Source organism: Equus asinus, chromosome 14 (genome assembly GCF_041296235.1).
Source record: "Equus asinus isolate D_3611 breed Donkey chromosome 14, EquAss-T2T_v2, whole genome shotgun sequence".
NCBI lineage: Eukaryota > Metazoa > Chordata > Mammalia > Perissodactyla > Equidae > Equus > Equus asinus.
This window is the reverse complement of record NC_091803.1, coordinates 24,486,690-24,501,587: the sequence shown is the minus strand read 5'-3', so window position 1 is coordinate 24,501,587 and position 14,898 is coordinate 24,486,690. Positions and strand designations below refer to the sequence as shown.

The following is a 14,898-nucleotide window of genomic DNA, read 5'->3' as shown; positions in this document are numbered from 1 at the left end:
TCAGAGGTCAGACCTGACCCATTTACTGAGATGGATTTAGTTGATTGTCACCTCCCTGTCCTGGGCACCCATTCCTAGCGACCAACACCTTCAGCCCCAGCCTGGCAGTGATGGAAACTCCAGGTGAGAGCTACATTCAGGATACTGACTTTCTGAGCCGAGTGAAGTGGCTTGCGGTTTCAGAGACCAGTTCCAGATATGCTCTCATCCCCACACCCTTCCTGTTTGATAACCGAAGGCCAAATCTGAGCCATCAAATGGCAGAGAGGAAATCAGAGACTTAGAGATAAAGAGAGTGGGGAAATGAAACTTCCCTGGATTTTTCAGGGTCAGTAAAAAGTTCGAGCTCCCTGAGACTCCTCACACACCATGAGAATTAAATCTGTAGTCTTTTGTATAATTAATTGCTCTGATCCAAAAGAATAATAAAATTTCTCTTATCTCTTCCTGAGAGGCCCAAATGATTATAGCCTGAACAAGGTTCCTAGGTTAAACCCTCAAGGTGCCAGGGAGCCTGGAGTGGCTTCCTAGAGGCCAGCATGCAACATACAGGCGCTTCAGGCGTTCGGGAAGGAACGAGCCCAAGAACTTGCAGACAAGTCCAAAGACTTGTCATAAAAGCCAAGATGTGCAAAGAGCTATCTGGCTCCTGGGGAGATTTGTTTACCTGCCAAAGAGTTGGAGTAAGAAGACTTAAGGAGGGGAGGGGGACAGCTGCCTCCTTCCCCCTTATAGGCAGGAAAAATAATAATTCTTCCCTGTTGCTCACCTATGGGGTGTCTGGCTACTCTCAGGACAATTGACCTGGCTCTCATGGCATCATCGCGGGGCACAAAGGGGCCAAAACATTTACTGTGAGATATTTACTAAGAAATCTCTCTTTTGGGCTGGCCCCGTGGCCGAGTTGTTGGGTTTGCACACTCTGCTTTGGCGGCCCGGGGTTTTGACAGTTTGCATCCTGGGCTCAGACATGGCACTGCTCGTCAGGCCACGCTGAGGCAGCGTCCCACATAGCACAACCCGAGGGACTTATAACTAGAATATACAACTATGTACTGGGGGGCTTTGGGGAGAAGAAAACAAAACAAAAACAAAAACAAAAACAGAAGATTGGCAACAGTTCTTAGCTCAGGTGCGAATCTTTAAAAAAAAAAATGAAGTCTGTCTTTGATCTGGAACACCTCATGGGCACATCTGGGATAAAATTAATAAAAATGAACATTGAAAACCCAAGAGAGAGACAAAGAGGGAGTCCAAAGGGGGAGATTAAGAGACTGAAATACAGAAGCTCAGGCTAAGAAAGACAGAGAGGGAAAAATGAGTAAATCCAGGTAAAGATGAGAGAAAGTCTGACTGAGAGGCCAAAAGAGAAGGATTGAGTTTGTGTGTTTATTCATTCATGGAGTATTTATTGAGCACCTGCTGTGTGCCACATATTTTATTCTAAGTTGGAGACAAGCAGTGAACAAAATCTGTACTCTGGTAGGAGGAGACATATCAAAAACCAACGAGAAAAATATATTGCAAATCGGATGGTGATAAATGTTACGGAGAAAAATAAAGCAGGGAAGGGAGATATGAGATTTAGAATCAGGACGTTAGGAAGAGCCTCACAGAAAAGGGGACACTGGGGAAGGCCTGAGGGAGAAGAGGGAGGAAGCCATGCCCTCCTGGGTATGAGTCTTCTAGGCAGAGGGGGCGGCAAGCGCAAAGGCTGAGGCTGGAGGGAGCAGAGGGAGAGGGGTGGGAGACGAATCGGGTCAGATTGGTGGGGCCTTGTAGACCAACAGCCAGGACATGGGCTTTTATTCTGAATGAAATTTAAACTGAGACTTGAAGGGTAAGCTTACAGGAAGGCCTGAGGCTCCCAGGGCAGAATCCACTTCTGGGCTGCACGCTCTGGATTCAGTTGATTCATTTGTTCAGCTGTCCCTGTATCCTTCACTTTCCAAGCATTTAGGGAGGCCCACTTTGCCCCGGGGGTTGTGCTGGGCACAGGGAAAAGACTCTGCCCTCAGATCTGGAGGAAGAAAGCTTTTCAGGGTGGGGTGAGGTCCTGTCCTTTGGCGGAGGTGGAGATAATACTGTCAGTGTGAACTTGGAGAGCGTAAGCTTGGGGACTGCGTGGGTGACAAGCTGGGGAGGGGCCACAGGCGGGGAAGAGGGAGGCTGGAGAGTGTGGAGGTGGAGGTCAAGGAGAAAGGGGAGCCTCCCCCCAACCATGTTTCTGTCTTTTCTGTGGTATGACGAGCCCTGTCTCCCTGTTGGTGCTGAGCTCTGACTCCAGGCTGGGCAGGGGAGGGGACAGTGGGATGTGCCAGGACAGGTGGCCTTGACATGTGATGCTTGTCTGCTGACCACTTAGTCCTTACTTTTAGAACGGTTTCCAGAAGTGATGGGAGGAGGTGAGCAGGGCAACTAAATATAGTCCTGGGGCCAGTGCTCAGTCTGGGAGGGTCTGTCTGCTTTTTACTGCATGCCCATCACCCGTGGGGTCCACTGCTAGCTGCCCCTGTGAGTCCACTGTCTTTGCTCTGTGCTTGCTGCTGGCTCCTTACCCGTCTTCTGACAGAGCTTCGACCCCTCTACGGTTAGGCCTGACCTTGACTGGGCCTCCTGGGAGTTTCTTTTTGCTCAAGATCTCCAACAAGACCTGTGAGTCCTGTGGGTCCTGTGGGCCTGGAGATATGAGGGAGGGGAGGGCTGGGGATCCTGGAAAGGTGAGTGAGAAGAGGGTAGGAGAATTCGGGGCTGGGGCTGAGACCTGGGGAAGGACAGTGGGTAAGACTGTGTTTGCAACCAGGGTGGTGTTTAGGAACCGGGATTGAGACCAGGTCCCTGACAGGGGCTATTTTCGGGGCTGGGGCTGAGAACTGCAGCTGATGCTGCCTTTGGGACTGAGACTGAGTCCCCTTTCCCTCTTGGCCAGAACGAGAGTCCTTTCCTGTACAGCATGTGAGATCTTTATAGGCTGAGGCTCCCCCTGCATGGCCGCAGACCCCACTGGGGGCTGAGGTAGGCCGGGCTTGGGGCCGCCAGAGCCTCGCTGACTGACCCCTCCTCTACCCAGGCCCGCCATGTCTGCTGCGCCCGGACTCTTGCACCAGGAGCTGTCCTGCCCGTTGTGCCTGCAGCTGTTCGACGCGCCCGTGACCGCCGAGTGCGGCCACAGCTTCTGCCGCGCCTGCCTGAGCCGCGTGGCAGGGGAGCCAGCGGCGGACGGTACGGTGCTTTGCCCGTGCTGCCAGGCACCCACGCGGCCGCAGGCGCTCAGCACCAACCAGCAGCTGGCGCGCCTGGTGGAGGGGCTGGCTCAGGTGCCGCAGGGCCACTGCGAGGAGCACCTAGACCCACTCAGCATCTACTGCGAGCAGGACCGCGCGCTCGTGTGCGGCGTGTGCGCCTCGCTCGGTTCGCACCGCGGCCACCGCCTGCTGCCCGCCGCCGAAGCCCATGCGCGCCTCAAGGTGCGGGACCCCGGCGGCACCGGCCAGGGGCGGAGAAGGATGGGATTGTTGCAAGGGGCGGGGCCTGGCCGATCCCTTCGCCGCGTTAACTGGGACTCCGAGCTTCAGGCCAAGGCGCTTGGAGTTTTAGGGGGACGTGGGTGGAGAGAGGCGGCTAGGGAATGCGGGGCTGACGAGCTGAAGGGCCAGCCGGGCAGAGATGGAACCCTTGAAAGGGTGCGCCAAGGAGGGGTTCTGGCGGGACGGACGCGGCGGAAAGCTAGATTTCCCAGTGTCAGCCGCTGGAGCGCGCCCGGAGATGTGGCGAGGGGCGCGGCCACAGAGCGGAGTCTGATAAGCTAGGGGCGGAGTGGAGGGCCGAGGCGGTGCCTGCGGCCCCAGCGTGCCGGCACGGCTGATGGGCGAGGGTTCCCGGAAGAGTAGAGGCGCCGGGCTTGGGGCGTGGCTGGCCGGCCACACAGCTGCCGAGCGGTGGCCCAGGCGCCCCCGGAGCTGTAGAACTTGTGCGGACCTGTCAGTCACGAGATGGAGCCTAACCGAAGGGGAGGCGGGGAGGACAAGGCACGCCTGGGCACGCACCTCGTACGCAGGCCCAGTTGGCACCAAGACCCAAGTCCAGGCTGTTTTTCTGGCTGGAGCTGGACGTCCTGAACATTTCCAGAGCCCACACACCAGCTGTGAGCGCCCCAAGGTTGGCGATCTCACAGGTGCCCAGCAAAGGCGCCCAGACATTGGTAAATGGAAATGTAGGCACACACTGGCTCGTACATATCATAGGTGTGGCAAATCACATGCATGTAGCTACGGGAGGGTATATGTCCACACAGGCCCAGGAAAGTCTGTCATGAAGCATTTAGTGGGCTGTGGAAGAATAAACGACAGGTGCGCAGGAAGTGGGGGAGGTGGGGTCTGGAGGCATGGAGAGGTCATTGGTTCTCGAGGTGGAAAAGCTGTCATCGTCTTCTCGCGACTAGTTCTTGGGGTGAGCTTCTGCGGATTATCTTTGCCCGCAAACATCATTGTTGCACTGCCTCCTCCTTGGCCCCCGGACTCCTAGGGTGGGTAGACCCTGGTTCTCAGGCTGGTATTCGAGGCCCCTAGGCTCCCCCAGGGGCCCAGCCTCACTGTCCCTTCCACCCCTGTCTTGCCCAGTCCAGCCCAGTGCTGGCTCGTGGTCTCCTAGCCCAGTGCAGGAGCTTCCTCCTCCCAGGAGCCCTCTCAACCCAGGCTCACCTCTGCTGCTAACCCAGAACTCCTAACCTCGCCCGACGGCATCTGCAAAGGGAGAACAGAGTCTGTGAAATGGGACAGGACCTCAGTGGCCCAGGAGCCTCGAGGGGGCAGGTGGGGTGGGATACAGTCTGACAGGGTCCTCATCAGCCCAGCCCTAAGCTGCAGGGAGGGACTGGCCAGAGGTCTGAAGGGGGATCTCCAGGAGGAGCCTGAAGGAGGAGGGGACAGGAAGGTTGGGGAGAGACTGGGTCCTTGGCAAGGTAGAGGGGCTGAGTCCAGAGACCATGTGCCAGACTCAAGGGTAGACGAATGGGATGCCCCGGCTCTAGGGACTCACTGTGGACCCCCTGAAGTTGTATTGCCTCTTCCTGCATGCCCATGTCAAGCATCACTGCTGTGAGCTCAGCGCCATACTCCTCCCGGTAGAAGGAGACCAGCTTGCCAGTGAGGTCCACTGTGCCGAGTGGCCCCCTGCGGGATGTTGCGGAAGCCTTCGCGCAGCTGCGCTGCCCCCAGCTTCAGCTTGAACTTCTTGAGCTCATCCACTGTCAGGTTCTACAGTGCCTCCAGGAGGGCATCTCGAATCTTCCCCATGGCTCAGCCCTGCTGCCTCTGAATCTTGGATGGTCCCGTCGGTTTGCAGCAGGCAGGGCGGTTGCCCCGGAGGACGTCCCGGGGAGGAGACTGACCTGGCGACTGGCCAGGGGAGCCCGTGGTCCAATCCTGCGGCTCCTACCGGGCAGGGATTCTCTAGCAAACTGTGCCTAGAGGGTCTCTGAGTTTTCCGAAGGAGGAGTGGGATGGGCGGGCGCCAATTTGTCACAACCACAGGTGAGGTGGGGATGAATGTTCCCATTCCTCAGGAGAGAAAACTGAGGTTGGAAGGAGGCAGGACTGGAACCATCTGATTGCAGGGCCATGCACCTCCCAGCCAAGAGTGGCTTGGCAGGAGGTGTTAGTAGCTCGCCCATACCTGCATTTCAGGAGTCACAAACTGACAGACCTAGGGTAGGATCCTGCCCACAGATGTGTTTGGTTGGTCAATGCACTGGACACTTTTATTAAATTGCCTGCCCCTAGAGCCCATGGGTGTGCAGGGAGGCTGATTGGGGTGTTTTGCTAGTGTTCTGCTTTTAAGTATAGGGTGAAGCCCAGGAATAGGAGGAGTTTGCATTTCTTCATGTATCCTACACCTATCCCCTGAAGGCTGCTATGTGCCAAGCCCTGTACCTTTCTGGTGGAGACCAAACTACATTTGTGTTTGTCATCCTCACAAAGACCTGTGCTGGGGGCTGACTGCTGAGGGGATGGCGTTAGGGAAGGCAAGGCTAGGGAGGAGTTGCCAAAATAGGCGATGGGAGGGCAAGCCACTGAGGACAGCAGGCCCAGTACTGGCAAGGGTCTGGAGACCTGTGAGTGGGTTTGAGGAATGATGAGATGCTAGCTAGCTGGAGGAGGAGCTGGCATTGAGGCTGAGCCAGAAAGGGTAGGTTTAGGGGTGGGAGGGGTGGGTTGGGGGTGCAGCATCATCACTTCTTTATGCTCCACTCCCAGACGCAGCTTCCACAGCAGAAGATGCAGCTGCAGGAGGCGTGTATGCGCAAGGAGAAGAGTGTGGCTGTGCTGGAGCATCAGCTGGTGGAGGTGGAGGTGAAGGACTCAGCATGGCAGAGCCTGGGGACTGGGTGTCCAGGCTGGGGTTCCCCAGCCAAGTGGTTTTGCCTGTCTGCCCCCGCAGGAGACAGTGCGTCAGTTCCGAGGAGCTGTGGGGGAGCAGCTGGGCAAGATGCGGGTGTTCCTGGCTGCCCTGGAGGGCTCCTTGGACCGTGAGGCAGAGCGTGTGCGGGGTGAGGCAGGGGTCGCCTTGCGGCGGGAGCTGGGGAGTCTGAATTCTTATCTGGAGCAGCTGAGGCAGATGGAGAAGGTGCTGGAGGAGGTGGCAGACAAGCCGCAGACTGAATTCCTCATGGTGAGCACTGGGTGACCTTTCCTTTCTGCCCCTCAGCCAGGGTTGAAGCCCCAGAGATCTCCTCTCATTGTCAGACAGGGACCCTGAGGTCTAGAGAGGGGCGAGGACAAGCCAGGGTCACACATCAAGGAGGGGTGGGCCCCGGGACTGCTGTTATGCTTGTTTAGGTCAGGCACTGCACACTGCACACAGACACCATAGCTGAGTGGGCACCGCTCATATCATAGACGTTGTAGGTTTGTATATTTATTAGGTCAATCTTCTAACAGACAGAATTTGTTTCTTGGGGAAGGGGTTACCTTTTTCTAACTCACACAGAGGTAAAGGACTATGGGTGGCCTTGAGTTCCAGATTTCCTTCGGCTTTTCCAATTCTTCCTGACCCCACACTCAACTTTCCTGAGTGCCTCTCCTGCCCGCCTCACCTCCATTATCTTTCTGTCTCTCTCTCTAGAAATACTGCCTGGTGACCAGCAGGTGAGATCAACTTGGCCCTGCCCCTTTCCCCAACTTGCCCTAGTCTTCCAGGGACACTGGCTGGCTCACCCTCTACTCGTGATATGCCTGTCTACTCCTGTTCAGTCCACTTCGATTTCCCTGCACTTGGTGTTAAACAGAAATGAACCTGACCTGGTCTTTCTCCTCAGGGACCTCCCAAACTGGCACTAGGGATAGATGTGGGCAGGGACACGGTGTCATCACTGTGTGCTTAGTGCTGCTGTGGAGGGAAGGGAGTGGCCAGGGCAGGCTTCCCAGAGGAGTGCACATTTGAATTGGATGCTGGAGGAATGAACAGGAGTTGGCTAGATAAAGAGTTGGGGGAAGAGCATTGTAGGTAGAGGGAACAGCAAGTGCAAAGACTGGTAAGGGGAGAGAAGATGAAACTAGGGTGGCAAATTGTGAAGGGCTGAGGACTTGGACCTTATCCCAAAGAAGGTTTTCTGTTTTTTTTTTAAATTGTGGAAAAATATACATAACAAAGTTTACCATTTGAACCATTTTTTAGTGTACATTTTAAGTTCAGTGGCATTAAGTACATCACGTTGTTGTGCAACCATCATCACCATCCCTCGCCAGAACTTTTTCATCTTTCCAAACTGAAATTCAAGTGGAGGAGTGTTAGTTAGGCTGTGATGTGGGGGAGATCCTGGAACTGTCCTCCTCTCCTCCGGGTACTTCCTCTTGCCCTCCCCCAACCCCGCACCTCCTCCAAGAAGTCCCTTCACAGACACCTTCCCCACCTCCCTACTCCCAGGCTGCAGAAGATCCTGGGAGAGTCACCACCACCCGCCCGTCTGGACATCCAGCTTCCTGTCATCTCAGATGACTTCAAATTCCAGGTGTGGAGGAAGATGTTCCGGGCTCTAATGCCAGGTACTGGGAGGGGCCAACTCCAGGTTTGTGTTTGGAACTGTGTGGTTGATGGCAGGCCCCAGTCACACACAGAGAGGCCTCCCAACTGGGGAGGTTATTGGAGAAGGTGCCCATTGCCCCTTTACCTCTGGGGTTCCCCCTGTGCCCTCGTAGCCTGCACTCAGAGGAGAAGGACCTTTGAGGGCATGGGATTTACAGGTGGGTGACTGACACAGAGAGGATGCTGCTTACTGACAGGGTGCTGCTGCTGCTGGCAGGGGAGGCTGAGACCTGGGTTTCAGCCACTGACTCCCTGTGTGATCCCTGGCCAGTCCCTGCCCCTTCAGACAGTGGAGATGATAAACCCGGCTCAGTGGGGACTGAGGATCTGCAGAGCTGGAACCCTGGGGACTAGCCTGGGTCAGACACTGACTCTGGTGGCCTGTGGCTGGGGAGGCCCAAGGGCTCAGTCTCCCTTCTTCAAAGATAGAATGCATTGGGTGCTACAGGTTTACAGAACTCTAGGACGTGTACACATGGCTGGTGTAGCCCTCACTGCCATGGGAAGGTGGGAATGGAGGGATCTCTGTTTTAGTCAAGAGAAGACTAAGGCCCAGAGACTGGGTCAAGACTGACAGAGGTCACACAGCCAGGTGAGGTGGGGGCTGACCTAGAACCAGGCTTCCTGACTCTCTCCTTCTCTGTGACCTGGGGCCTTTTCTGGGCCTGGGATGGTGAATTACATGACTTGTATAAACTTAATCCTCTCCACGACCCTGGAAAGAGGCAGGTATGTCCTCATTTTACAGCTGGGCAGAATGAAGCCCAGAGAGCTAGTCTTTGGCCCAAGCCAGTAAGCAGAGAGGGGCTCACTCCTCAGAGATGTTGGGAGGTTTAGAAGAGACAAGGTTGGCCCGCAAATTGGTTGGGAGCAGTCTTGCGGGAGGCAAACACGCAGGGGCCTGACTGGTCTCCCTCTGGTAGCCCTGAAGGAGCTGACCTTTGACCCGTGCTCCGCCCACCCGAGCCTGGTGCTGTCTCCCTCGGGCCGCCGCGTGGAGTGCTCCGAGCAGAAGGCGCCGCCGGCCGGGGAGGACCCGTGCCAGTTCGACAAAGCCGTGGCGGTGGTGGCGCACCAGCTGCTCTCCGACGGGGAGCACTACTGGGAGGTGGAGGTGGGCGACAAGCCGCGCTGGGCGCTCGGCGTGATCGCAGCCCAGGCCAACCGCCGCGGCCGGCTGCACGCGGTGCCCTCGCAGGGCCTCTGGCTGCTTGGGCTGCGCGACGGCAAGATCCTGGAGGCGCACGTGGAAGCCAAGGAGCCGCGTCCGCTGCGCACCCCGGAGAGGCGGCCGTCGCGCATCGGCATCTACCTAAGCTTCGGCGACGGCGTCCTCTCCTTCTACGACGCCAGCAACGCCGACGCACTGGAGCTGCTCTTTGCCTTCCACGAACGCCTGCCCGGGCCCGTGCATCCCTTCTTCGACGTGTGCTGGCACGACAAGGGCAAGAATACTCAGCCGCTGCTGCTCGTGGGGCCTGATGGCGAGGAGGCCTGAGGCCCGCCGGGTTGGGGAGGGGTTCGGGGTCCTGGCGGCTGGCCTGGGGCCCGGAGGGAGACGGGTGGGAGGAGGGGATGGGGGAGGGGGCGATGGGTTGCCAGGCCCGAAGGCAGGGCCAAGGCGAGTGGGGACTGGGGCCTCAAAGATTCGTGAGAAGTTGGGGGCTGGCACGAACAGGGGACTGCAGTGAGGGTTAGGGTGGCAGTGGGGAGGGGAGATCTAAAGTCGGGTCAGTGAGGAAATCCCAGTTTGGGAAAGAAAGGCCCAGGGGTTCCAGGAAGAAACTGAGGCTGAGAGGAGGAGGGAAAAGGGTCATTGGTCTGGGGGCGGGGGTGGGAGGGGGGCGGATTGAGAGGAGGAGCTGGAGAACTCTGCGAGAAGGAGCCCCTGCAGCCTCATTCTCCCCTCCTCCTTGGGGCCTCCGCAGGGGTCCAGACTCACCGTACCAAAAGGCCTTCCACTTAGTGGTTCTTCAGCTTGGGCCTGCATCCACATCACCTTGGCAAAGTGCATAACAGGGACTTGTTAAGCCCAGATTGCTGAGTTTCTGATGCCGTAGGTCTGGGGCTGGTGGGCTGGCGAAAAATGTGCCTTTCTATCAAGTTCCCACCTGATGCAGATGCTGCAGGTCACAAGTGGGGTCCCACCTGAAGGACAGCTGACCCAGGCACCCATCTGTTCAGTCAACTACTTGTCTTGTAGAGGCGGTTATCAGATAGCTGTCAGCTACCAGGCATAGAAAACCCAAAATACAGTCCTCAATTCAACGGCCATTTAAAAACTGCCAGAGCCTATGTTGGGTGAATAAACCGATCTCCAACTTGCTTCCCTTTGCTTCTAGAATATATTTGCTGAGTGTTTTGGGTGTTGAGGAAATCTCCCAAATTGCCGACCAAGAGAAAGAGCCTGATGCTAACCCCATGCCGGGCCCTGCTGCTTGTGGAAAATAGAGAGCTCCCCACCCAGCCCTACAAGTTGGCCCCTCACCACTAACTTGCTGGTTCACACCTTCTTTGCTTTTGGCTCAAAGGTCTATTTCTTGGGCTCTGGAGTAACTGTTGAGCTGAGAGTGAGAGTGCCCTTTCCCTGGAGGGAGAGGACTTTGGGCATTCGGGCAGGTGGGACTGAGCCTGCTGCCCCTCCTATCCTAAGGGAGGATGATGGCCTGGGGCCGTTCCATCTCACATGATGTTGCTGGGATGCTGCTACTGCTGTGTGAAAGGGCATCGGGACCCCTGGCAACTAGTGCCAACTTGGGGATTTTCTTGGGGGTGGGACTAAGAGATAAGGGGGAAAGGAAGGTTGTGGGTGGGGTAAGAAAGGCCTCAAGATGTGGCTCAGGGGCACTCCTGGCTGTGTCTCCCAGAGGAGGGTCTGTAGGGCCCTGGCTCTGGGAGACAGAAGAGAGGATTAATTTGAGAAGCTCTTTCATGCTAGAAAATAAAACAATAAACTAAAAGGATTTTTTGGTTGTAAAATCCAGCACCAATAATAAAAACAATTGTATTCTGACTCCTTCCTCATTAAATCTGTATAAAGAGGCAAATGACCTGTGGCTAGGCAGTAACCTCCTTATGGCGCTCCCAGCCTTCAGTCTTGATGCATCTTTCTAAACATGCAGATGTGGTCACATGATTCACTCGGTCAAAACTTTCCACAACTCCTTGTTGCCTACAGGAGGCAGCCCCAGGTCTTGGACTTGGCTTCGAAGCTCCATGCGAGTCTCCACCCTCATCTCGTGCCACTCCCCCACATACATCTCCACTCTGGCCTGACTGAGCTTGTGGGGTCCTTGCACCCGCCCACATCACACACACAACTCTCGGCTAGGAATGCCTTGTCCCTCCTCTTGTCCTATAGGACTCTCCTGAATCAGTGCCATTTGCTATCCAATCTTGACCCCAGCACCTCCTTACTATGTGCACCCGCTGCACTGAAGCCTTGTCATGTGTGTCTGGGGAGGACTTATGGTGTCCAAGGGCCCAAAGCTTATTTCTGAGGAAATGGGTATTGTGAGAAGCAGATGTCAAGACAGGAGTAAATGTACAAGGACTTTATGAGGGAAGATGCCCTCGTGAGAGAAAATAGGGCTGGAGAATTGTGATGGCAGTCTGACCCTGAGTGAGTGAGAGAGGGAGGGAGGTGGGGTGGAAGTCCTCTCCTGTTGTGAGGACTCTTCCACAGAGCTGCCCCGGAGAGGAGCCCTGTGTGTCCCTGCATGCACATTGCCGGCTCGGAGCAGCCTCTGGGAGCTGGGCTTTGACGTAGCGCACAGCTGCCAAGGGATGGCTTTCACAGCTCTTCACCTGCAGCTTTCAGTCATTTACTCCCCATTGTTGGAGTTATATCAGGAAACTTTCTTTTCATAGCCACCACAAGTTCTTTCTGTATGAAGTTACCCTGGCTAGAGCTGTGTGCATTGACGAAAATGACCCTGCAACCTTCCCCATGGCTGACTGGGTGAGAGATGAGGTCCCAAGCCAAAGGCTGTCATGATGGGGCGAGTTTGTGGGAAACTCTGCCTAATCAGGGTGTTTCTTGTTGGTTGGTGGCTGCCTGGCCCAGTCAGAATCTCCCTAGGGACAAAGGAAGGTGCAGTGTGAACAGAGAAGTGGGTCCCTCTGGTGCTTGCATCCTAGAGGACCAGAGTCTCTCCTTTAGCATGTTCCCCTTGTGGAGGCTCTGGGGACCCAGTGCAACTGGCTGCTGAGTGATTCCTGTGCCTCCTGACTTCCTTGTGAACAAGAACAAACTGTCACCTGCCACAGCCGCGCTAAACTGCAAGCAAAAACATTTATCATGGGGCTGGCCCGGTGGCGCAGTGGTTTAGTGCGCATGTTCTCCTTTGGAGGCCCAGGGTCCACCAGTTCGGATCCTGGGTGTGGATGTGGCACCGCTCATCAAGCCATGCTGTGGCAGGCATCCCACATATAAAGTAGAGGAAGATGGGCACAGATGTTAGCTCAGGGCCAGTCTTCCTCAGTAAAAAGACGAGGATTGGCAGACGTTAGCTCAGGGCTGAGCTTCCTCAAACAAACAAACAAAAAAAACCCCCAAAAAACCCACCAACATTTATCGAGAGCTTGTTATGTGTCAATGACTTTATATTCAACATTTCGTTTATCCTCACAATGCTAGGCCTCACAGCAACTAGTGCCCCCTAGGCTCCATTGCCTGTTCCACTGGGGTTCAAGTACTTCCTGGAACATCACGGTACCACCATGAAGGACCCGAGTCTACAGGTGCCTGGTGCATCTTGGAGTATCAATTTTACTCCAAGATTCTTCTTCTTCTTCTTGGTAGTGGTAGTGGTGGAGGGACAGTTGTGAAATTTAACTAATAAGCAAACATTGAAAACATCATGTTCATATGAAAAGAAACATAGAGTACATAATTAACATAAATTTTCAATATTAAACAAGAAATGTCTACGGAGTTTTGCATTGGTGCTGGCTGTTTGGATCTAGACTTCCAGACCCTCAGGGATATGAGTTCTTAAAATTATTTTTAAAAATATAAATGATGCATGAATATACTTAATAATATCTTACAAATAAGGGGAAAGTTCTCTTTGACCATGCCCCCAATCCTGATTTCTTCTCCTCCTCCCTCATCAGAAGTAATTCCTGTTATCAGTTTCGTGAGTAGTTTTCCAGGACTTTCTCCACATATATATGTCCCACAGAAAATATATAATGTGTTTTTCCTTTGCGGTAAGTGATGTCATACTTTACATTCATATGACATGTTATTCTACATACTCTGCAATGTGCTTTTTTCATTTAGTCGTATAGTCAGGAGATCCGTCCATGTTACTGTACAGAGCGTACCTTCTCCTTTTAGCTGCTGTGTGTATTCCACTGTATGAATGTGCTGTTGCTGCTTACTCATTCCCCAGTTAATTGGTATTTGTTTCTAATTTTTGTTATCACAAACAATGCTGCAATGAACATCCTTATACACGCCTCCGTGTGCCCATGTGCAAGGGTTTCTCTAGGGTGGAGTTTCTGTGTCCTAGTGTGTGTGCCTTTAAAATTTTAATGATGTCACCATTAAATTGTGGACTTGAAGAAAAAGTGGTGGCTTGAAGGATTACATGGATATGAAGTGGTTAAAACTTCAAAGTGATGGGAGTTGAAGGAGTACGTGAGGCAAATATCTTTTATCATTGGTTTCAGCCATGCTCTGGATGATTGCATAGCTTTTTCGTCATTTCTAGCAGTAAGAACAGTCTCATTTTCAGGTATGAAAAAGTCCAATTCAGCGTAGTTCAAAATTTCAACACGAGATCCAGTTTAAAGTGAGCTGATATGTACAAATATCAAATCATTATGCTGTACACCTGAAACTAACATAATGTTACATGTCAATTGCACCTCAATAAAAAGATAAAATAAAATACCTATTATTTGTACAAAAATGATTCTGGATGGAGATATATCAAAATGTTATCAATCTTTATCTCTGAATGATCCTATGACTTATGATTTTTAATATTTGGTTATATATTTTTTATGATTTAGTAATTGAATTTATTTTTAAAAGGAAAAAAAATAAAGTGCCCTGAAGTGGAAAAGGGAGGAGGACCTTCTTTCGCTCTCCTCTCAGTCCTTCTCCTTCCCCAGAACACTGCACCCCGGCTCTGCTGGCTCCTTCAAGGTTAGGGTTAATTAGAGGAAAAGGGGCAGAGTGACACATGACTGGTGTGGCTATCCTCTGGGACGCCTGTCACGACAGCATTCAAATATTGCTGCTTTGATGGGAGATGGTGTTGGGTTCTTCAGAGATGATATAGGCGATTCTCTCTCTTTTTTTTTTTTTTTAAATTGAAGCAGCATTGGTTTATAACATAAAAATTTCAGGTGCACATCATTATATTTCAACTTTTGTCTGGACTACATCGTGTTCCCCACCAAAAGTCTAGTTGCTATCTGTCACTGTACACATGTGCCCCTTTACCCCTTTTACTCCCTCCCCTCCATCCCCCTTCCCCTCTGGCAACCAGCAATCTGTTGTCTGTATCTATGTGTTTGTTTGTTTATCTTCGACATGTGAGTGAAATCATACAGTATTTGTCCTTCTTCAGGGAGACACTCTTGGACTGACCTCTTGTGGCAAACGCTCAGCTCCTACTCTGGTCACCCTCCCCCTACCCAGGAATTACACTCCTGCCAGGTCCCTTTGCCAAGTCAGGCAGTGGCCTTGGGCAGTGGCCTGTCACAACACCTTGAGCCCAGCTACTTTTGGCAGCATTCTCTTGGCCTTGGGTGTCTCATATAAGATAAGGGCGAGCTCCTGTCTCTCTCTTTGCCTAG

General features: G+C 53.5%; 1 protein-coding gene and 1 pseudogene across 1 annotated transcript; one reads left to right on the top strand and one right to left on the bottom strand.

Annotated features, from left to right (window-relative positions):
* The first annotated feature begins 2,515 nt into the window (after positions 1–2,515).
* TRIM72 (tripartite motif containing 72) lies at positions 2,516–11,095 on the top strand. The gene is made up of 7 exons (XM_014842336.3): positions 2,516–2,655; positions 3,071–3,467; positions 6,255–6,350; positions 6,439–6,669; positions 7,123–7,145; positions 7,924–8,042; positions 9,006–11,095. Exons 2-7 carry the CDS (start codon positions 3,078–3,080, stop codon positions 9,578–9,580), a joined length of 1,434 nt encoding a protein of 477 aa, XP_014697822.2. The 5' UTR covers positions 2,516–2,655; positions 3,071–3,077; the 3' UTR covers positions 9,581–11,095.
* On the bottom strand, positions 4,701–5,437 carry LOC139040180 (pyrin domain-containing protein 1-like; annotated as a pseudogene).
* Positions 11,096–14,898: the final 3,803 nt, after the last annotated feature.